This window comes from Centroberyx gerrardi, chromosome 3 (assembly GCF_048128805.1).
Source record: "Centroberyx gerrardi isolate f3 chromosome 3, fCenGer3.hap1.cur.20231027, whole genome shotgun sequence".
In the NCBI taxonomy this organism is placed as follows: domain Eukaryota; kingdom Metazoa; phylum Chordata; class Actinopteri; order Beryciformes; family Berycidae; genus Centroberyx; species Centroberyx gerrardi.
In genome coordinates, this window is record NC_135999.1 from 2,686,807 (window position 1) to 2,709,323 (window position 22,517).

Consider the following 22,517-nt stretch of genomic DNA (forward strand, 5'->3'; position numbering starts at 1 on the left):
GTTCAGTGTGACGGTCCGAACAGCAAAGCCTCGCTGAGATTTTCCTCCCTCAGCAGAGGTGGAGCTCCAAGACGCCAGGTCAGAAGCCAGAGACTACGGCTCCACCCTCCCTCTCTCTCTCTCTCTCTCTCTTTCTCTCTCTCTCTTCCTCACCCCTTTAACTCTCCCTCCCTCCTCACACCCTTCTCCTGCTTCAGTATCTCTATGTCTCTCCACTTTTCTCCCCCCGCCCTTCCTCCACAACCTCTGCCACCCAGCCCCACTCTTACCTCCTCCCTCCTGTACTCCTTCTATTTTTACAAACCTTCCTGATCCCCCCCCCCCTCTCTCTTCCTTTCCTCTCTCTTTTCCCTCCCTTCCTTTTTCCTCCTTTCTTTCTCTTCACCCTGTCCACCCCTAATTCCCAACCCTCTTTATTCCCCCCCTTCACAAACACACACATTCACTAAAATATGAACAGACACACGCCTTTCTTCTCCATCCCCGACCCAAGCAAGCCAGTCTTTACACAAGAAGCTTACAGCTTGATGGGGCTGAAACTCTTGTGCTATCAGATCATAGCGTTCTGCACAAAGCCCTTGACAACTATCCAAATTACACTGTGATGTAATGCGATGCAATGAGGTGGCTTCATTGGAGCATTGGGTTTGCAGGAACAAATGTATTATTATGGCTTTACAACTTTTTTTAAACTGAGGATATCAAGGGTTTAGAGTGAAAGTGGTTTGAGTGACATTTTCCTAATTTCACACCAGAGCAAAAGAACTTAAAAAACGTGCATCTTTTCATTCAAAACATAACATAGGAACCATTTATACTTTTACAGAAATTAAGATTCATAAAATGTATATATTTTTTAAAATAACAGTTAAAATTTGATTTAAATTTTCTCTATGGTTACAAAAGTGTTCTTAGATCATCAGATAGAGCTCAACAAGAGCTTTCCAATGATATGTAATGTTTCGGCCAAAATGTCACTTACGTCCCTTTTGCACCAATATAGTTATGAGGTTTTCCTATAAAAATACACAAAAAATACACAGTGGCTTATAGAAGCTGCAACATCTTGATGTTTCACACTCTCTGAATATATAGAGAGTAAGAAATATATGATTATATTTTTACATCATAAATAGCCAGTATGCTGGAAGCGACGCCATGCCTGCTGTCTCTCACTGGCTGTAATTGGCTTTGGGTCCAACACCTGCTCTTCAGGAGACAATCCTGCTCCCTTGATTTGGAGCACAATAATAAGCCCTACTGACACATGCTATACTGGACCCACATAACAGGCCCTGAAACTCAGCTGCAGTTTTTGTAAGCATAATAAATGTATAGTATGTACTTATTACACCAGGGAATCACAAGTAAAACACATTAATCTTGATTACAAGGATTAAAAAAGGCATTTGAAAATGAAACAGTGATGAAAATGAAATTGTGACTTGGAAGTTTTGCAGTGTTGCATTGTGTGTGTGTGTGCATGTGTGTGTGTGTGTGTGTGTGTGTGTGTGTGTGTGTGTGTGTGTGTGTGTACGCGCGCACGCGCCCACATTGCAAGCCGAGTCAGTCTTTACACGTGAGAGCTGTAAGCCTCGGTAGCCTCCTGAAGGTGAGTTCAAGTGATCTAAACTATTCTGTTATGTAGTGCATCCCTAGCATAGCACACCACCTCTATGTGCAATACGTGTGTGTGTGTGTGTGTGTGTGTGAGAGAGAGAGAGAGAGAGAGAGAGAGAGAGAGAGAGAGAGAGAATGGACAAGTTGTGGAGTTATAAAATGTGAAGGGTGTTCAGTCATAGCTGGATGTGTAGCTGTGCTGTAGCGTCTCTTCACCTACAGATGGTGTAGTGGTTAGTTCCTGCATGGTTTTCAGATGCTTTTATATAGGAACAGCATGAGCAGCTTCTAAATTTTGAGCAAAATCTGCCCTGACATCAAACAGACTGTTGCTATTGAACTGTGTTCAATGTTTGTTAAAGCAATAATATATAAGGGTAGGGATGGGACGATCTGCTTATCTCACGATATGATTCAATATGTGATATGGGGTTCATGATTCAATACAACCACGATACAATGTGATAAATAAAAGTTCAGTGACAACAACGATTGTGCAGAATTGTGTTTATTCCTGAGACACAATGTAAACAACAATTTAAAAATGTGCAAATAATATCATTTGGATGGAGAGCTTGTGAAATTGTGATGGTCAAGCATCTCATTAGTGATTACTACAGCAGAATAACATGTAGCTAATATCGCGAGTCATTTTTCTGCCCCATGATACGTATTGTCACATTTTTGTATTGCGATATGTTGAATTTCAATATATCGTCCCATCCCTATACTTCAGTTTTCAGAACTATTACATGTGTTGCTGCCTCTGCTCCCATTCATTTATCATTAGCAGTAGCCTTTTTTTTTTTTTTTTTTTGTGGAAATCTTACCTGATATCTGATCATCACACTGACAATTACAAGAACTGTTCTTTTTTTATGACCACCACCTTTAGAAATACACACATATCCCTGCTGGGACTGAATCCAACCAGTCCTGCCTATCGTTTCTCACCTCCTGCTGTTCTTATCCCATTAAACAGGAGCATACTTAATGGAGTGGACTTGTAACTTTCCCTTGCAAGATAAAAGTTGCTTCCGTGTCCCTCCAAGCCTACATAACATCCCCATGATCATAAAATCGCCAGTGTGATGGATGGATTTTGCATGGAGGGGGGATGTAGACTCTGCTATATGGCAGAGATGGGAAGGAAGGCATGATGGGAAGGAAATACACTATGGGAACTCATTCAGAAACAAACATGCTAAGAAAAGATGTAGAATATTCAGCATGACAGGAAAAAAGTAGGTGCAGATATTGTTTTTACTTAGGAGTCAGAGAGCAAAACCCTGTCTTTGTCACCTATTGGATTCATTTTTAATTGTCTAATTTACTTTTTTATGAATGACAATTACTTTTGCATAAGTTGCTGTGTCCATGTAATTAATAATAATAATGAATTTGATTTATATAGCACACTTTAAAATACAATGAAATCTCAAGGTGCTTCACAGAAAGAGTAAAACAATCATAGTACAACGTTAAAACTTGTCAATTTACACAAAAAAATCATGTGATTATAGGCATAAACCAAAATATGGGTTAAAATAAGATGAATAAAATTAGAGACAAAAATTTAGAGACCCAAATTTAAAGGGAAAGCACATATGAACCAGGACCCTAGGGGAAAGCAGAGAGGAACAGGTGAGTCTTAAGATTTGATTTAAAAACAGCGAGTGAGTCTGAGGCCCTAATCGTTCCCGGGAGCTGATTCCACAGGCGAGGCCCCAGAGACGAAGAGGCACGATCTCCCATGCTGCTCAGCTCTGTCCGTGGCACAGCAAGAAGATTTGAGCTGCCAGACCCGAGTGTCCGGGGTGAGGATCGAGGGGTGAGGAGCTCCTGAAGGTAGGTTGGACCGGTGCGATTTATGGCCTCGAACACCAGGAGGAGTAACTTGAAGATGATCCGTTGGTTTATTGGGAGCCAGTGAAGGGAGCGGAGGACTGGGGTGATGTGCTGTGATTTCCGTGTTTTGGTGAGAACCCGGGCGGTGCTGTTTTGGACATATTGTAACCTCTGGATAGTTTTGGTCGGTAGGCCTGCGAGCAGAGAATTGCAATAGTCAATGCGGGAGCTGATGAAGGCATGGACCAGTTTTTCTGCATCACGTTCCACTCCCTGAAACGATGAGGCAGTGCCCTTGTCCTGAGGTGACTCTTGCTTTGCTGTAGAGGTGTTTGACCTGGGTTAGGATTCTGTATTGGGGCCGTAGCTGCTATAATAAGGCCTACAGTATGTGAAAGCCTGAAAAGGCTCAACTTCTTACATAAGCAGCCAAGCCAACCTAGCCCTCCTTCTAGCTATAGGCTGAGGTACATCGCCTGTAGACCTTGAAATAAAATAAAGTCCCTTGTCATGCAGCAGAAACCTCATCTGACTTTTTCCAGCTGTCCAAGGTTAAGTGTATCATTTTAGTTTACAGAAAGAAGTAATGATGCATGACAAATTTCAGAGAAATGTGACAAAGTTCTATCATATTGTATCGTATTGTATCGCATTGTATCGTATCACATTGTATCGTATCGTATCACATTGTATCATATTGTATCGTATTACATTGTATCGTATTACATCGTATCGTGTTGTATCACATTGTATCGTATTGTATCGCATTGTAACGTATTGTATCGTATCGTATTGCATTGTATCGTATTGTATTGTATCACATTGTATTGTATCGTATCGTATTACATTATATCGTATCGTGTCATACCGCATTGTATCATATCATAACAGCTTTGAGTTGCTGACCCTGGAATTATTAGGCCCATTTTGCAGGCGGTTAATTAGAACGACTGAACACATCAGTCAGATAACAATACATATAGAAAAGCGGTCCAACATGAAAATAGATCAAACCACCTTGATATACAGGTATACCTGAAAACCATTATTTTTCATTCCAAATTAATTTGCACAATCAAATAACTTTTTGTGTTAACTACATTGTATCTAGATAAGTGCCTCAACTCAATCCTTTTCATTGGCAGGCCCAGGAGTGAAAGTAGAGGGCGATAGCTACATTCATGTACCTGTGTGAAGCCAGGATTAGCAGCAGCTTAATGCCTAAAGCTCCTAATATACCTCCTGAAATAGCAGCTAAGGTTTGTGCGCTATATATATTAATGTTAATGGGTTAGAGAGGCCGAGGGAGAGAGAGGGACCCTTCAGCTGTGATGAGGGACAGCACAGATAATCTCTGAGATCTATCTAATGGGTCTGAGAATAGAATAAAATAGAATAGAATAAAAAAGAAACTGACTTGAATAGGACTTTAATTTCTCTGAGGGGAAATTCTATGCATGTTTTCCTATTATATTTATATATGCCACATCTAATGTTTCTGATGAATAGAATAGTTTAGAATGGAGATTACGGCAGCTACCAGTCACTCTGTGGGAGGAGTGGGTTTCTCCCCTTAAACTGGAAACTAGCTAGAAGACTAAGACTCGTTGCAGACAGACAACTGTTCATAATCTTGGGGAAATCCTCCAATCCTCAGAGCAGGATCATTCCCAGCTGAGCGTCCCCTGTAGAAGATTAGGGTTCACATAAGAGGTAGAGTTTGACATGCTTCAACCATTAATTCAGTAATAATCAATGTAACTGTAACTTTAGTGCCTATTGAGTGTGACTGGCAGCTACAATGGCTGGATGGACACAGCAACAAACTTTGCTAAATAAAACACAACAGCTCCATCTACTGGTTCCATTGCAACATTACTTTTATTTGTGGTCCAAATACAGTACACTTTAGTCTTTAGTTTTTCCTTCGATAACATAACAAAAAGTAAGCTTACTGACAGGGAGATGGGACACACATTATTAGCATCCAGCATGTCATATACAACCTTAAGAAAAAAAACTAGGATTGTGCAAATCAACACAAATCTCAGTCTCCCACAAGTCTTTATACAGTAACAGTTCCAGAGCGTAATGTCGAGGTACCTTTCCATTCCAGTTCATACCTTCTTAGTCAGGCACTTTGGCACAGCAGATAAAGAAGTGCTCAAGGCAACCAAGTGTTGTCATGAAAAAAACAAACTCTTTTGAACATTTTTAATACCCCAGCTCTGGTTCTGATGACTTGAATGCACTAAGCTCTGTGTATGTCGGTCATGTTTTTTTGACACCCAAAAAAAAAAAAAAAACCCATAAAGAAAGGCTAAACATAATCCATGTACCATTAACACCTGAAATAACAAACATGTTCCCTCCTCTGCAGATGCACTGTGGTGTTTATATGGAGTCAGCTGCAGAGTCAGTGAGTCCAGCTCTGCTGGTGAGCTGGCAGGTCCGACCTGATCCACGTCCAAAAGATCAGAGAGGACTGGAAATTTCAAATAGTTTAAAATGGCTTGAAGTGGTGGGCTGGATTGCCTGTGCCGCAGTGTTTCAATTTTTGAGGGGTTTTGAAATGGCTGGGAGGTCAGTTCAAGCACACCTCACTTTTCAAATCTAAATGCAACATTTCTGATTTTAGATTTTTAGTACTGTTGTGAATAAAGGTCTAGAAGTTAAAACAAGTTAACATCAGTCACTTCCTCATAGTTGGACTGAGGGCTTGCCAGAGCTTTTCACTTTTTCTGGCTTGAAATTAGAACTTAATGGACAAACCATCTCTGCTGGCAACAAGGTCCAAAATGAATCCCAGTGTTTCCCACAGAATTCGAATGTACTTGTGGTGGTAGGTGGGTTGGCAATGGGGGGGGTGGGGGGGGGGGGGGGGGGTGAGTGCCTTTTTATTCTTGCATTCTCTTATATTGTCAATATATAGGCTAATATCAATAAAGGATCCCACTACCTGGATGGCTGAAAAATTATCTAATGTACTCCATTTTAAATAGTTCCATTTGTCAAACAAATAACTAACCTGTGTATATCTAAAGTACTTTGTGTCAAAGATAACATAACTTAAAAATATAAACAGTGCTACACTGTTCTGTTTGTTGCTTGCTTTTGTCTACAAGGTGAAGAATAGAAATGAGACTCCTTTTACAGAGAAATCAGCTGTTCTGCCCCTCTGCCCTGCTGCATCTCTCTGCTGTCAGTCTCTCCTGTATCTTCACATCGTTACATTACAGACTGTAACATTATTATCTGCTCTGTTTTACTGCTCAGCTCCTCTGGTCCAGACTGTCCCGCTCCTCCTCAGGACCAGTCCTTTTCCTTCTTTGAAAATATTGTTCGATATTAATCTGGATTGAGGGAGCAAACATTCAGAGTCAGAGTTAAAAAGTTAATATTAACGTTATCGGTCCACTCAGTGGATACTGACTAGCAGCTAGGCTATACAGCGTGCTAATCTGGGAAACTCAGCTGTATTCCGAGTAACGTTAACTGTTAGTTCTTCTTTTCGGGAATTCAGTCAGCTGTTTTCTTGGCATGGAAAAAAAATCTCCCTCACGTGTGTGCAGTGGGAGGCAAACAGACGGGTCCGGTGAGAGAGAGAGTGAGCGAGAGAGAGAGAGAGAGAGAGAGAGAGAGAGAGAGAGAGAGAAAGAGAGAGAGAGAGAGAGAGAGGTCGCGTGGAGCAGTTAGGGGCTGAGCGAATCAATGTGCTACACGCAGTTTTACGATTATATAGTTTCATATAAAGTTTTCTGTGTGTGGGAAACCCTGGAGGGGCAGAGCAGAGCGAGGGGAGATTGTCCACTAGTTAATCGATCGCGGATGGCGTCGTTCTCGGACGGATAAAAAAATAAAAATAAAAAATGCTAAAATGGGTCGCCAAATATACTTTGGCGGCCGTTAATATACCTGGGCGGCCCGCCCAAGTAAAGTCTATGTGTGGGAAACACTGAAATCCCATGAACTCTTTTGGGTGGAATAACATAAATGAGTTGTGGACAGCAGGGGCTGCATACATAAAGCCTCTCTGAATAAGGGCAGGGCGTTAACTTGATTGCCATATTTAGATAATTTCCATTAGCTTCCAATCAAATTGTGGTTATCAAATTTACACAACCGGGGCTGAAAAACTGTAGGCTGCTATACTATTCACCCCTGAATATGACAGCTGACGTAAGCTCATAAGCCAAGTCATAAGAGCACACAAGCTTTACTGTGACTTAAAAGGCATACTGGTCAGCAAACCTATTCTCAGATGCTTAATGATCGCAGGTCCTGGTCAACACAAACAGAATTAGAATGAACAGAATAGGCACTGCAATTCAAATTGGGTTTCTCCATGCTGCATGACAACATTTTTAAAGTTCTATGGCAGCTTTCAGCGGTGTAGAGGTAGATTACCATGGTACACCACGAAGACTGCTTTCTATCCATTTTAATTCGGTCTCAAAACTCGAGACCAGCTTGTAGAATCATGTGACATGAGCAGAGACGCAGATCATCTGACCCCAGGCAGACGCAAAAAGAAACTGTTCATATGATCATGTGACCTGACCACTCATCCGAGACCAGTACTCCTATTTTGAGAGGCTTTATGTATACATACCCTGTGTGTTTTTTTCCAAAGGAGCTGCACAAACACAAGCCATGACTGATGCCACAAAACATGAACGGCTAGAGCAGGCATTCCCGTTCCAATCGACAATCTTGACTGGCCATTTTACTGGTGCGAGAAGAACACGCTGAATATTTGGCAATTAAGTTCTATGATCTCAATGTTGTGAGATGAAATGACTAGTAGCAGCTTTACCAGTGTGTACAGTGCATGCTAACACTATAGTGCACTGTATGGCTAGTGGACGGTAAGAACTGGCTTTTGCACCATGTCAAAAAGCACAACAGTGACCAGAGTTGAAACTACCACCAAGTTTCTCATTACATCAAAGAGCTTGTTTGCCAAAAGGTTGATTGATCTCCTTCCCAATTTTCCCCCCCACCGGAATCATTCCAATTTCTTAAGTTCCATTTCTCCCCATTTTAATTCTACGGCCAACACTCTCCAGTCCTCAGCATTTGGCCTTCTTGCCGTAGCTGTCCACGATCTCGGGCGTGACGCTCTCGTCTTCCTCCACGTCCTCCGTCACGGCCTTACCGACCAGCTGGAAGATCTCCTCCGGCGGGACGCCCTTGGGCTCGGCCACCTTCACCGTCAGCATGTCCAGAGTCAGGGCGGTTCCTTTGGGGATCTGCACCTTGGCCACCACTGACTTACCCAGCTGGAGAAAAAAAAAATAAAAGAAAAAAGCGGGGGGGGCGGGACACCAAAACAGAGAGAGGTTTAGTTTGCTAGTTTGCTTCAGCCGGGCCTTCTTAAAGGTTCGGTTTTGGAATGAAAACTCCCCACCCACGGGGATTTCAACACATTCTCACTTGCATTTTCAACTGCTCAACGATGGAGGACGGTGCTATGAGCAACCAACTCGCGTTGTAAGACATTTCAGCTGCAAAGGCTAAAAAGCCTTGTTGTCAAGCCAAAAAACATTCTTTGTGTAAATTACAGGCCACTAGCTCAAGGGGTTGGAGGTTGTGTGGAAGGAGAAAAGTTCTATCAATGTTGTTGCAAATCCCACTGGCCGTCAACAGAGGTCATAGATGACTTAATGTCGCTTTAACACTGACATCTCAGTCCCAAATTGTAGCCAAAGCGTTGAGAAGTCAGTTTTGTCTTGATGCCCGTCCATCCTGTGTCTACACCTCATCATGATACAGCTTCTCACAGGCTTACATTCTGTTCTTACTTAAAGTGACATTTCACTTGTGAGAATATGAAGGTGTGCCGTCTGTTACTGTACTTCAATTATTAAGGAGTTTTGGCTCTTTCTGCAGTAAAGGATTTGTGTACATCTTCTACCACTGTCTCACCTTATCATGGCATGTCCTCTCTCACCAGGGACCATCTGCTTTCAAGTGTTGAATAGAGAACCTTCCTAAACTGCTAGTACTAGAGTGCTTTTACCAGAGTATTTAGACGCCTTCTTGAACTCCTACAGAAGTGTACTCGCGAAACAGTGAAAATGCCACCTAAAGAACAATTTTAAAAACTTTTTAACTTAGCATCCTGCCATACTGTTGGTATATTTTGATGTTCCCGCGGGGAAAGGGTGTGTACATATCTTCTACCACTGCCTCACCTTGTCGTGGCATGGCTTCTCGCAGGGCAACATCTGCTTGAGGCCGGTCCCCAGCGCCCTCTCCACCAGTCGGACGGATCGGACCAGCTCCGCCAGCTCCGAGGGCTCCAGGGACGCCGCGTGGTCGCTTCCCTTCCACTTCTTGTCCAAGGTCACGTGACGCTCGATGACCTTTGCCCCAAGAGCTACGGCCGCCACTGAGATACTGATCCCGGACTCATGGCCCGAATATCCGATGGGAATATCGGGGAATTCCTTCTGGTATTCCTGTAATTGAAGAGTAAGAGTGTATACGTGTGTGTTCAGTGTTGGTACTTAACTTAAACTGTAGAAAGTAAAGCAAGCAACTTCTAATAATATGGCCATCTTGACAAGAAATTGAATCTCAATCATTCATATCATGAGTGTAACTCAGAGCTAAAATAGTTCAAATGCTGAAAAGTACTTCATATATAGGGAAAAAAATCTTATTCAAACAAGTGATGTAATCTTGTATACTTATATATATATATATATATATACACACACACATATTTAGTAGATCTATTACACTGCAAAAAAATATTTAACATATAATAAATATCTGAGATAATATAATTCAACTTGAGAATGCAGTGTAAGAACTAAATGAGGGTGATGTAAAATAAAATTCTTCAGCTCAGCTGTCCACTCATACACACAGTTGCATTGTGTGAGGGCAGGGAAGCCCCAGACCATTAGCATTTTTTCCCCCACTATACTTTTCTTCTTCTTTCCAGAAGGGTGTGAAAAGTGCCACAGTGTGAACAAGGTAACTATGGTACACTCTGATATTCCTGCGACTGAGCACTAGAGGAAAGCTCTATAATATTTACGTGTAAAAGCAAAGTATCTCTGCTTTCAGATCAGTAAACTGTGAAGCCGTGGTGTGGCATCTGCACTCAATTCTGCTCCATTTCTATTCTCTTAATCTCACCGTGATAACTTTGAGGTTGACATCCTCAGCATCCAGAGGGTAGGCGCTGGTACACTGCAGGATGGTGAAGTTCTGGTTGTGCTGCTTCACCGTCTGGTAGACCCGACGCATCGTCTCCATGGACTGCATCCCGCTGGACACCACCATGGGACGGCCTGCCACAGACAAAGGGCTACGCTCTGATACGCATTCTGGCTTAACACGGATAGAAATCAAGATGCTACCACTCTTCGGGACTTCGTGTAACTCGTAGTGACAGACAGAGCAGAGTGGACCAGACCAAAGATCATACTCAAATAGTCAATTGAAGGTAAAACAGGAATGAGCGCATTTAAGGTGTAAAATCGCCTTGCTTATGGTCAACTCCTAGTATTCTTTTACACACACCTTGCTCCTAGTCAAATTGCATGAGATTTCCATGACTATTCCAGAAAAAAAAGACACCACGCTCTCCCAATTTTTATAAAAAAGGAAACCAGTGTGTGAAATCAGGAAACATCGTTGTCAGAAGAAAAAATGGCGCGCACTCAAACAACAACATTCAGGCTTGCTTCATTTCTGTTTTTAGGGGTCAAAATGTCTGCGCATGTCTTTTCTGCACTTAAAATGAAGTATGAATGCTGAATGTTGTTCTTTTGAGTGTGGACCATTGTTTCATTGTTGGACTTAGCTTACATACAGTAGTTCCCTAGCGACTAGATCTACCAGCAGCCTAAACTTGGCATGGGAACATGTCCAACAAGTTCCCATGACATTTCCCATAACATTTTGAGAAGTTGTGTTATTTTCCATGACTTTTCAAGGCCTGGAAAACACAACGTTCAAATTTCATGACTTTTCCAAGTTTTGCATGACTGTCAGCACCCTGTTTACATCACTGCATGGTCATCTTTGCTGGGTACAGAGAATGTGTCAATGCTTATTCGCACGCTGACAATACTATGAGTAGTACACACATCGGTTTATTGAAGGTGCAAAGCTAAGAACAGAATTTACAGAAGCAGTGGGACAGTCTGAACACTGCTCCAAAACCTCTTTATTCTAATAAATACATAAACATTTTGATTCCGTCTCATACTTTAGCCATTTTCCCCGGATATGACAGTACAGTCTCACCTTTCTTGGCTGTCTTCTCCAGATAGGGAAAGTTGTTGGTGTCTCCAGAGCCGACTTTGAAGAAAGGCACTTCGAGCTCGTGGAGGAACTCCACTGCCATCTGAGGAAGGCAAAAGAAATACATTTTAAAGATCTCTGCGGTTGACTATTGAATAAAGGGCCATAAAAACATCTTCATCAAAAGTGTCCTCCTTACCTCGTCCATTCCTGAGGCGGTGAAGAAGATGCCGACCTCCTCGGCGTATTTCTGCAGCTCCCTGTACTGCTCATGGCTGAACTCTAGATGGCGCTTGTGTTCGCCGTAGGTTTTCCCCCAGGAGTGTTTGGAGTTGTAGGGCCGCTCCAAGGCTCGCTTGTTGAACTTGTGCTCCAGTTCACTCTTCTGGAACTTGGCACAGTCAGCACCGCAGTCCTGTTAAGTTGGACATGAGTGAGAGTCAGGGAGAGTCAAATGAGGAGGAAAGCTTGGAAACCATCAGAGTAAAGGAGGGAGATCCTTTACATTGGCAATCGATAGTTAAGTTTCCGGCCTTAGCTGATAGTATCATACGGTTTTCCCCTGCATATTCAACTGATGACCAAGCTGTGTTTCACCAACACCAAAGATGCCATGCAAAATATTTTGTATAACCTGTTTTCTTTGTGTATGGCTTCTGAGTTTTAGTTTCTCTTCCTGTCAAGGCTTCAGATTGGGATCATATTTTTGTCCATTATGTCTATTATGTGCAAGTTCATCCCCTAAAACCCCTGATATAATGTAAGATATTTGTAGATTACCTCAATGGTAGAAACAGCACATGAGTATTCTGGACTTTGGATCATTTCTATTGACATTCATCATTTAACTGTGTTGAAACCTACGGGGCACAGAGCCAGAGAGTGACTTTTCTTGGCCGTATGCCTTATTAGTAGATCAACGGATAACATAGATGAGTAGAAAGGCTAACATGAGTACGGTACCACTGTTACTGTCTCTAGTTGTTGCACTGGATGAACGAAATTCAGGCATAGCTTCGTTGACAGCTAGCTTAGTCCGGCCTAGCCCCGATACGCGCCGTGTTCTTGTATGGAGAGAACGGCACGCCAAAGTACGTACAAAAATCTGGCAGTTTTCCCTTGCTTTGCTTGTCGGCAAAAGTACACACCTAACAGAACACGACTTCAGACCTTTTATGAATCCTTTAAAAACTATGGTAAATTCGGCATACAAGTGATCCACCAAGCAGCAGTTATTTCTGCAAAATTTCATTTCATAATTTGTTGACAGTGCTCACTGCGCCCACCGTCATGGAAGACGACAGTGGGAACAATATGCAAATCAGTCATAAAACTTAAGATTTTATCAAAAGAAATGCTGCTTTGTGTAGCGCATGTATGCCGAACTGAGGGGGGGGGGGGGGGGGGGGGGCGTAAAGGATTCAAGGAGTCATGTTTTACATGTATGTCGGTAACACTGCCAGATTTGTGTAGCGCGCGTGACTGTCAGCCTATTACAAAAACACTGCAGCAAGAGAATACCATTCAGAAGTAGAATTTGACTTGTTACCTTTGCCATCTTGATCATTTTCTTGGCAATCTCAATGTCTCCCTGGTGGTTTTGTCCAATTTCAGCAATAATGAAGCACGGGTGGGAGCCTCCGATCATTCTACCAGGACACAGTTCAAACTTTAAAGGCATTTTGTTGACGTGCAGACTGAGACAGCGACACAGAGGTAAGAAACAGCGGAGGAAATTAAGACAACAGTGCGGCTAAAGCTATTTATATTTTAGCAATGTAATGAGAGACAGACTGGTCAAGTGTTAATTCCTCCAACAGCCGACACCGGAAATTTTAAAACGTTGCACGTCCGGGATGCAGCCTACGTAGAGTTCCGGTTTCTTAGTTCAACACGGATCCATTAATGGCTCTGGTTCAACATAAAAGTCCTCTTCATTCCATCACCTATCATCATCATTTGACACTAGCTCGCGCAGGTTTTTCATTGTTATTTGTACATGCGTACGACGAAATAAAAGTGGAACAAAGACTATTTTAAGACCTTTTTTTATTCCCAACATGAACATTTCAGAAATACTGTTTCCTATGGCACCTTCATAATAACAGACGTTGTAAATCCCAACACCATTTTACATATACATTCAATTATATATACACCCCCCCACACCCACACATACACACACACACACACACACACACACACACACACACACACAGGTATATAGGTAAAGGTATATAAGTGGGTATATAAAGATACATACACCTACCACCTCAAACATTCTTTATATATATATATATATATATATATATATATATACACACATATATATATATATATATATATATATATATATATATATATATATATACATATATATATACATATATATACATACATACATTTCCCAGCAGTTAAATATATATATATATATATATTTAACTGCTGGGAAAAGTAGGCAGGGACAGATCATTTTTAATTGTGATGACAAATTTTACAAGCCTGCTAGTCCATGGTGCATTTCTCAATTTGGACCAGTGCAAAAAAAAAAAATCCCTAAAAAAGCAAACAGTACAGGGAAAATTTCACATAAATACACCCTCATTGGTTTAGCTATCATGGTCACATGACCTGTTTCTCCTCCACCCTAATTTGCCTTTCTCGAGCTCTCTCTTCCTTTCTCATCCTTCCTGTCTTTCTCTCTCTCACTCTACCACACATCTGTCAAGGTAGATAGAGTTTATCTGTCTGCCTGCCTCTCTCTTTCTTTCCTTCTCATTCTCCCTGTCTATCTGTCAAACTTGTCTGTCCATCTTCTGCCTGTCTGCCCCCCTCTCTCTCTCTCTCTCTCTCTCTCTCTCTGTTTGTCTGCCTCTCTCTCCCAACCCTCATGACGGATCCTTTATTCTATCATGGCAGCTGTGATGCTGTCGTCTTCCTCCACGTCCACTCGGACTTTCTTGCCCACCAGGTGCTGCATCTCTTCTGGAGGGATGCCCTTCGGCTCGCCCACCTTCACCGCAAACACGTCCAGGCTCAGCACCGAGCCTTTGGGGATGGCCACCTTGGCCACCACTGACTTGCCCAGCTGGAAAACAAAAAGAGAAGAGAGAACCAAAACCACAGACAGATTAATAACAAATATTAATTCCAATGGAACTCCCTGGAACCGGTTCTCAGCTTGTAGTCTGGGGCCGAGTTTAGCCTTTTATTAAAAGCTGGACATCAGCCAGTCAGAGTCGTGCATCTTCAACATGATGGATATGATGCAGTTGGATTAACATATTGATCAATACTACACTGGTTTATTATGGGAAGCCCTAAACCTGAATTGATTTTAAAGCTGTAATAAGCGATTTTCCAACCACTATGGGTGACAGAAACCGCAACACATTTGTAAATAAATCACAGCAAAGAGGAGGAGACGAGCTAGTTTTAAAAAAATGAAAAGCTACTGAATGGACCGAGGAGCTTCGTTCCGGGGCGGAATTTGACAAAAAGCTTTAGAAAAGAGGTGAAAACAGCAACACAGCTGCTGCTGTGTGGATATTGGTTTATATCAGTATGTCTCAATGAAATCTCCACTTATTGGTTATAAGGTCTGATATAGTTTATTGCAGGTTTAATGTGACATTTTGATCACATTCCACACAAGCATGTGAAAAACTGAATACTTGTAATTTGTTTGGAATTTTGAAAATGCCAGTTAGGGAATTTAAAAATACTGAATATTGGTCCAAAATAGCAGCTGTCAGCAATTTCAACAGTATCATTCAGTCGAACCCTTGACTCAGTTGTGACTGGAAGGTCGCTGGTACAAATTCCCAGACCGGCTGGGAAAATGTGGGCGGGGGGACAGTTTGATAGTAACATGAAATGCGATGAAATGCTAAAGCCGAACAGGGAGTGAACCCACCTTGTCGTGGCAGGTCTTCTCGCAGGGTAACATCAGCTTGGTGGGCGTTCCCAGCGCCGTCTCCACCAGCCGGACGGATCGGACCAGCTCCGCCAGCTCCGCGGGCTCCAGGGACGCCTCGTGGTCGTTTCCCTTCCAGGTCTTGTCCAAAGTCACGTGGCGCTCCACGACCTTTGCCCCCATCGCCACGGCGGCCACAGAGATGTAGATTCCCCGCTCGTGTCCAGAATATCCGATGGGGATGTCCGGGAATTCCTTCTGGTATTCCTTTGGGAGAAGAAAGAGTGTGTAAAAAACAAATTTTGTGGAAGTATCCATGCCAGGAATTGAACTCGGATCTCAATCAAATCAATCCATATTAGCTAATGGAAAACACAGTGTCATCAGGGTTCTGCAGATACCTGACATCTTTAGATTGTCCCCTTTGTCATGAAGCGCTTCATCAAGAACTGACAGAACCTCACCTGGACCAGGGACACTGGGGCCCACTCCTAGAGCTAGGCCAGGGAGCGCTGCTCGCAAGCAAGCACCTGGTGGCCATAGCTCAGCAATGTGGGCCCGCTGCCTTGTAGGTGGTAAGCCCACAAGGCAAGAGTGATGTGGGAAGAAAAGCAAATGGCTTACTTTTGCAGCTGCAAAGGATTGACACCTATTTCACATTACTTTCTGTCGCACTGCAACCATCACTGCAGCACTCCAGAAGACTCAGTAGCCAGAACAGTAGTCCAGCTTTTTACCCTCCCACAGATAATCAAGGGGGCATGGGAGCTTGCTAATCCCATCTACATGTGTGTTGTGGATTTGGAAAAGGCCTACAACCAGGTATCTTGAGGAAGATGCTGCTGGATTATGGGATGCTGCAGCTATTGCGAGTCATTTGGTTCCTGTTCAGTTTGAGGGAGAACGATGTTTGCATTCTTGGTATTAAATCAAGATCATTCAAGGTGAATGTTGGGCCCATACAGCGTGAGATTCATGATATTCGTGATATTTGTGATATTCGTGGACAGGATATCAAAGCGCAGCCAAGACCCCGGGAGTGTCCAATTCAGTGACACGAGTGTGGGATCTCTTCTGTTTGCAGATGTCATGCTTTTAGCTTCATCGGACTGATCTCCAATGCACATTGGAGCAGTTTGCTGCTGTGTGTGATGTGGTCGGGATGAGGGTCAGTACCTTCAAGTCTGAGACCATGGTTCTCTCCAAGAACCTGTCTCATTCAGGTGAGGGGTGGGCAACTGCCCCAAGTTCAGGTACGAATGAGGGTAACAAGTGAGGGTGAAAGGGATTGTGAGATCTGGTTAGGTGCAGCGGCTGCAGTAATGGAGGCAATGTGTTGGTGAAGAGACAGCTGAGCCACAAAGCAAAGCTCTTGATTTATTGGTCAGTCTTTGTTCCAACCCTCAACTATGGTCACGAGTTCTGGGTACTGACCGAAAGAAGGCGATCATGAATACAAGCGGCCGAATGAGGTTTCTCTGCAACATGGTGGGGCTCACTCTCCCTGGCAGGGTGAGGAGCTCAGTGGTCTGGGACGACTTCGGAGTCAAGCTACTGCTCCTCCACATTTAGAGGAGTCAGTTGAGGGGGTTCAGGCACCTGGTAAGGATGCTCCCAAGCGCCTCCCTTTGCAGGTGACTCACATTCTATTCTATTCTAATTTATTCATCTCACCGTGATAACTTTGAGGTTGACATCCTCAGCATCCAGAGGGTAGGCGCTGGTACACTGCAGGATGGTGAAGTTCTGGTTGTGCTGCTTTACCGTCTGGTAGACCCGACGCATCGTCTCCATGGACTGCATCCCGCTGGACACCACCATGGGACGGCCTGCCACAGACAGAAAGAAAGAAAGGCAGGGGAAGATATAAATAAAGAGAGCAAGAATAGGAGAAATAGAATGAGAGAGACAAGAGAGAGAGAGGAAGGCAAAGCTGTTTTGAAAATGGGGGCCCCCAAAGAAAAAACACAGCAAATTTCAATTTTGTGTCGTTGCGTTCAAACTTGGACTCCCACTGTATGTTATTAAAAATCCACTTGTCATTCTTTAATATCTTGTCAGTCATTGGTCATTGCTCCACTTTGTCCCCAGGAATTTAGTGACTATAAGCAGGCGGTGGTGGTGAATGATATTAGATGCAGGAACTCTGTCATACCCTAGGGCAGGGTTCCCCAATTAGTTTTCCCCAAGGGCCAAATTATGTCAAGCATGCCAAGCCAAGGGCCAAAACGTCTGGATTTTTTTTTTCCATTGCGCCAATAAAAGTTGTTTTATGTGCTGATGTTGTTGTTGCTGCTATTACCATTATTATTATTATTAGTAGTAGTGGTGGTGGTGGTGGTGGTGGTGGTGGTAGTAGTAATAATTTAGGCCTGGGATTCTCAAAGCCTGTGTTGAGGGTCACACAAGAAAAAAAATGCACTCTTGAAACAAAATAAGTCCAAAACCAACCATTTCATTATTTTACTTTTTACTTCACAGTTCCTCAGTGTTGAACAGTAACTTTTTACACAAGAGATGAACTTTAGCCAGATTTCATCAAATTTATTTTCAAGTGTACGGTGTGGGATGAGGTCAAAATAAAGTAGAGTAGCGCGCACTTTATTACCTCCGCCAAGGAGGTTATGTTTTCGGTGCCGTTTGTTTGTCTGTCTGTTTGTCAGCAGGATTACGGAAAAACTACTGGCCCGATTTTCACGAAACTTCGTGGAAGGGTGTAGCATGGGCCAAGGAAGAACCCATTAAATTTTGGAGCGGATCCGGATCCGGATCCGACTCACGAACAAGCCTCACGAACAAGCAACTGGCCGTGGCGGAGGTCCGCGCTCTCCGAGTGCCCTTCTAGTTTCACATGTTGCGCACTTTTCACGTTATGACAGGTGCGTTCACGACGTGAATTTTCCTTTTATCATTTGCAAAACAGAAAATGAAGTAGTAAAACAAAAATGAAAGAAGCCCATTTTGGTACTGTTGCCGCCGTGCGTCTTTCAGTACCAGAGAGAGAGAGGGAGAGAGAGAGAGAGAGAGAGAGAGAGAGGGAGAGAGAGAGAGAGAGAGAGAGAGAGAGAGAGAGAGAGAGAGAGAGAGGGAGAGAGAGAGAGAGAGAGAGAGAGAGAGAGGGAGAGAGAGAGAGAGAGAGAGAGAGAGAGAGAGAGAGACAGAGAGAGAGAGAGGGAGAGAGAGAGCAGCAGAGGGAGGGGTCTGTGTGTGCCCAGCCTGCAGTGACACAGAGCTTCAGGAGAAAGCGAGGAGCAGAAAACATTGTGCTTTTTGTGCTTTTTTCCACGCATGAAAAAAACAAGAACAACCGAGCCCGACCCGACCCGAGCCCAAATTATTTATTTAAAAACCAAGCCCGACCAGACATACCCGAGATACAGTCTCGGGTCCCGTCGGGTTCGGGTCTTGTTGCAGACCTCTAGTTCACAGACATTTGGCTCTCGCGGGCCGGACCTGGCCCGCGGGCCGCCTTATTGGGGATCAATGCCCTAGAGTGTACTGAATTTGCGTCCCAAGTTTTCAACATCATTATGATAGAAGTTATTATAATAAATATAATAATAATTATTATTATTAGACAGACAGAAATACACAGATGTGAGCCAAACATACGTCACGCATGGGGCATTGCATAACAAATGAGGTGAAAAGCTGAAGTTTGTAGGCCAAGTGTCAGGTCAAATGACAAAATGAACTTCGCTCTGATATTGTAGGTAGGTCCCAATGGTCAAGTTGTTTTACATATATGATTTTTTATGGCCTAGCTGACTGTACAGGTTGTCAAGTGTCAAGAGCACTTACTGCTAATTTTTGTTTTTTTAATTCCCTCATATCCCTCATGCATAAACACATTTCATGGACACATACAGCATACCTTATTCCTTGATCATTTTGAACTTTCTCCCTCAGTCTGTCTATTTACCCATCCTACTCCCCACCTACTGTACTCACCTCACCACACCTACAGTGGGTGTGTCTATGCACCTGTCCCAAGCATCACCGAACCAGACTAATATATTTGTCAGGAGTATCTATTTAGTCCGTAGCCTGGACCCAAAGGGACGGCAAATCTAATCTTTTGCATTTTTGATTATTTCAAACTACACAATACTTTCTCCAGCAACCTGTGTAACTGAAGGTAAGTTCAGGTAACAGTAATTTGAGGTTACTGTACCTGCCTTACTGAATTTCATATCTACAATATATATATATTGTCAAATGTGCCCTAATTATAGAGTAAAGTAGAATCAAGGCACTAAAAAAATAGGACTATTGGTCGGTTTACTTCTACAGAAGATATTTTGAAATTTCCTCCAAAAGGATTAAGGATTTTGCTCCAAAGGAAAAAAGAAGATTTTTTTTTCATAAAGAATGAAGAATAAACAGAATATAATATATATAATTAATGAAGCATTGATACATGTGCCTCATACCTTTTTTTGCAGTTTTCTCAAGATAGGGGAAGTTGTTGGCATCGCAGGAGGCAACTTTGAAGAAAGGCACATCCAGCTCATGGAGGAACTCCACGGCCATCTATGGGAATTATGGAAAAAAAATAGATTTTTTAATGTAGATATCTCAAGCACACATGTACAGTATTGCTGCTCCATGAATCTTTTAGAAGAATGCAATGAGGTATTCTTGCTGATAAGGAGTAGAATTTAAACTGGATGTGTGAAAAAAAAAAAGTCACTCTCAGTCTTACCTCGTCCATTCCAGAGGCAGTGAGGAAAATGCCAATCTCATTTGCATACTTTTTCAGCTCCCTGTACTGCTCATGGCTGAACTCCAAATGGCGCTTGTGTTCGCCGTAGGTTTTCCCCCAGGAGTGTTTGGAGTTGTAGGGCCGCTCCAAGGCTCGCTTGCTGAACTTGTGCTCCAGTTCACTCTTCTGGAACTTGGCACAGTCAGCACCGCAGTCCTGAGATGATAGAGGACGCGGAGAGGAGAGGAAGGAGGAAAGGAGATGAAAGGAAAGGAAAGGTGGTGAAACTGGGTTAACTTCAGTAGCACAGAAAGAACAACAGTACAATTGGCAGCTTCTTTATTGGCACTTTTCCCCTCCACAATGTTACCTTTGCCATCTTGATCATTTTCTTGGCAATCTCAATGTCTCCCTGGTGGTTTTGTCCAATTTCAGCAATGATGAAGCACGGGTGGGAGCCTCCGATCATTCTACCAGGACACAGTTCAAACTGCAGAGGCATTCTGGTGATAATAATAAATAACTGAGATGATGCAGAAAGTCTCAAGACCTGGTATGGTCAATTGTAGATGTCAGATGAAGGCTGGAGATGTCACAGGTGGAAGAGGCTGGAGTCATGCGATCCCTCGGTTTTTATAGCACCTCAGGAATCCCGCCTGGATAATTGTGATGTGCCTACACATTAACACAGCCACACCTTACAGACCACAAACAGTCACACACACACACACACACACACTTTTTGCCTATTGGAAACAGGATAAACCTGTCAAAAACAGGCAGCCAGCCAGTCATGCCCTGACACACACACACATCACTGAAAACCACACCATTCAAAGCAGAAAAAAGCAGATACACTTCTGGTAGGGATTTCAGACACTGAATCCCTACCAGCTCCGTGGCTTTGGAACGACCTGCCTGAGGAGATAAGGCTAGCAGAATCAGTGACTTCTTTTAAATCATGTCTTAAAACCCATTTTTATAGACTTAGTTTTATACGATGTCGTTTTTTAAAATCTTTTTAGCATCTTTTTAAATTGTTGTTTTATTGTCTTTTGTATTTTCATCTTAATTTTATCTTACTTTTATTTGATTTTATCCTTACTGTTTATTTTGGTTTTCATCTTACGGTTATCCTAGTATTTACTTGAATGCTGCTCTTTTCCACCTCTGTTTATTATTGTTTCATGGCTTTTTAAATTCAAATTTTGAGTATTCTGCTTTTATTTTTACTGTCAAAGCACTTTGTAAACTCTAACACATTAAAGGTAAACATTAAAGGTGCTATATAAATAAAGTTGTTATCATCATTATTATTATTATTATAGTGTCATATGACTGGCATGTGATACTCTCAGGTGAGATGTCAGGTGTTATCCAATGTCAATTACAGGGGATTTTCTGTCACATTCACTTGCATGCAATGAAAACAATACCTATCATTATGTTTAGGCATTTCTCTTACTCCACCCCATCTGGCCTCACATACACAGTGCATTACAAACCCAGGGAGGGAGGATGGGATGGGCCATTCTCTGTTCAATATCGATTGACCTTATTCACATGGTGGCCATCTTGAATACTCGATTGGCTGTACGCCAATCGAGTTTCTAATTGCGTATTTTCACAGTCTTATACTTCAACAGTTTTACGACAAACTGCGACTTTCTTGAATTGCAAAATTATCTTTTAAATTGACAAAACATCATATGTGTAATTCATGGCACAATTCAAACAGGATCGAACAATTATTTGTCTCTCGCCGTTGACTACTGTAAATATTTTTTCCGAAATAAGGTCCCATGGGGGACAGCGGAAGGGGAGGGACTTAGGTTCTCTATGTCAGGAAAAGACAAGACAGGTTATGGATCTTCTTCACGTTTTCAAAAGAGGAAGAAAGGTAAGATATGTTATAGGTTAGTTTAATCAAGTGATTGATTATCCATATCTGGAAAGACAGCAAAAATCAGGCAGCTGTGTGGTGGCGAGTTGACTGACACTTGGTTGATAGCTTCATGGTTAGATGCCTACAAGCTACAGCAGTTTGGTTTTTTTTGCTCAACATCTTCAATATAATATTGGATCACTGTAAACAAAATGTTTCTCTCCAGTCAGCTGGTTAGTCAGTTAGTTACTGAATCCTCCATTCAGCTCTACTTATGT

The 22,517-nt window shown here is 42.6% G+C and overlaps 2 protein-coding genes across 2 annotated transcripts; both read right to left on the reverse strand.

Moving 5' to 3' along the window:
• Window positions 1–7,381: 7,381 nt before the first annotated feature.
• On the reverse strand, window positions 7,382–13,621 carry LOC139911606 (N-acetylneuraminate-9-phosphate synthase-like). The gene is made up of 6 exons (XM_071899157.2): window positions 13,283–13,621; window positions 11,933–12,148; window positions 11,737–11,836; window positions 10,621–10,775; window positions 9,666–9,932; window positions 7,382–8,750 (listed from the first exon to the last, which is right to left on the reverse strand). Exons 1-6 carry the CDS (start codon window positions 13,412–13,414, stop codon window positions 8,541–8,543), a joined length of 1,080 nt encoding a protein of 359 aa, XP_071755258.1. The 5' UTR covers window positions 13,415–13,621; the 3' UTR covers window positions 7,382–8,540.
• A 144-nt stretch (window positions 13,622–13,765) lies between these two features.
• LOC139911607 (N-acetylneuraminate-9-phosphate synthase-like) lies at window positions 13,766–20,970 on the reverse strand. Its single transcript, XM_071899158.2, has 6 exons — window positions 20,725–20,970; window positions 20,355–20,570; window positions 20,083–20,182; window positions 17,324–17,478; window positions 15,650–15,916; window positions 13,766–14,821 (listed from the first exon to the last, which is right to left on the reverse strand). The coding sequence occupies exons 1-6, from the start codon at window positions 20,854–20,856 to the stop codon at window positions 14,636–14,638; spliced, it is 1,056 nt and encodes a 351-aa protein (XP_071755259.2). The 5' UTR covers window positions 20,857–20,970; the 3' UTR covers window positions 13,766–14,635.
• Between the last annotated feature and the right edge of the window lie 1,547 nt (window positions 20,971–22,517).

What these genes read in the sequence shown, in the direction of transcription:
- LOC139911607 (XM_071899158.2), bottom strand. Translation starts at nt 20,856, where the DNA reads ATGCCTCTGCAGTTTGAACTGTGTCCTGGTAGAATGATCGGAGGCTCC. An exon ending in AAATGATCAAGATGGCAAAG is followed by an intron (nt 20,571 to 20,724) that starts GTAACATTGTGG and finishes CTATCATCTCAG; the next exon opens with GACTGCGGTGCTGACTGTGC. An exon ending in TGAGAAAACTGCAAAAAAAG is followed by an intron (nt 17,479 to 20,082) that starts GTATGAGGCACA and finishes TGTCTGTGGCAG; the next exon opens with GCCGTCCCATGGTGGTGTCC.
- LOC139911606 (XM_071899157.2), bottom strand. Translation starts at nt 13,414, where the DNA reads ATGCCTTTAAAGTTTGAACTGTGTCCTGGTAGAATGATCGGAGGCTCC. An exon ending in CCGCCTCAGGAATGGACGAG is followed by an intron (nt 11,837 to 11,932) that starts GTAAGGAGGACA and finishes TGCCTTCCTCAG; the next exon opens with ATGGCAGTGGAGTTCCTCCA. An exon ending in AGAAGCCATGCCACGACAAG is followed by an intron (nt 8,751 to 9,665) that starts GTGAGGCAGTGG and finishes TTTTTTCTCCAG; the next exon opens with CTGGGTAAGTCAGTGGTGGC.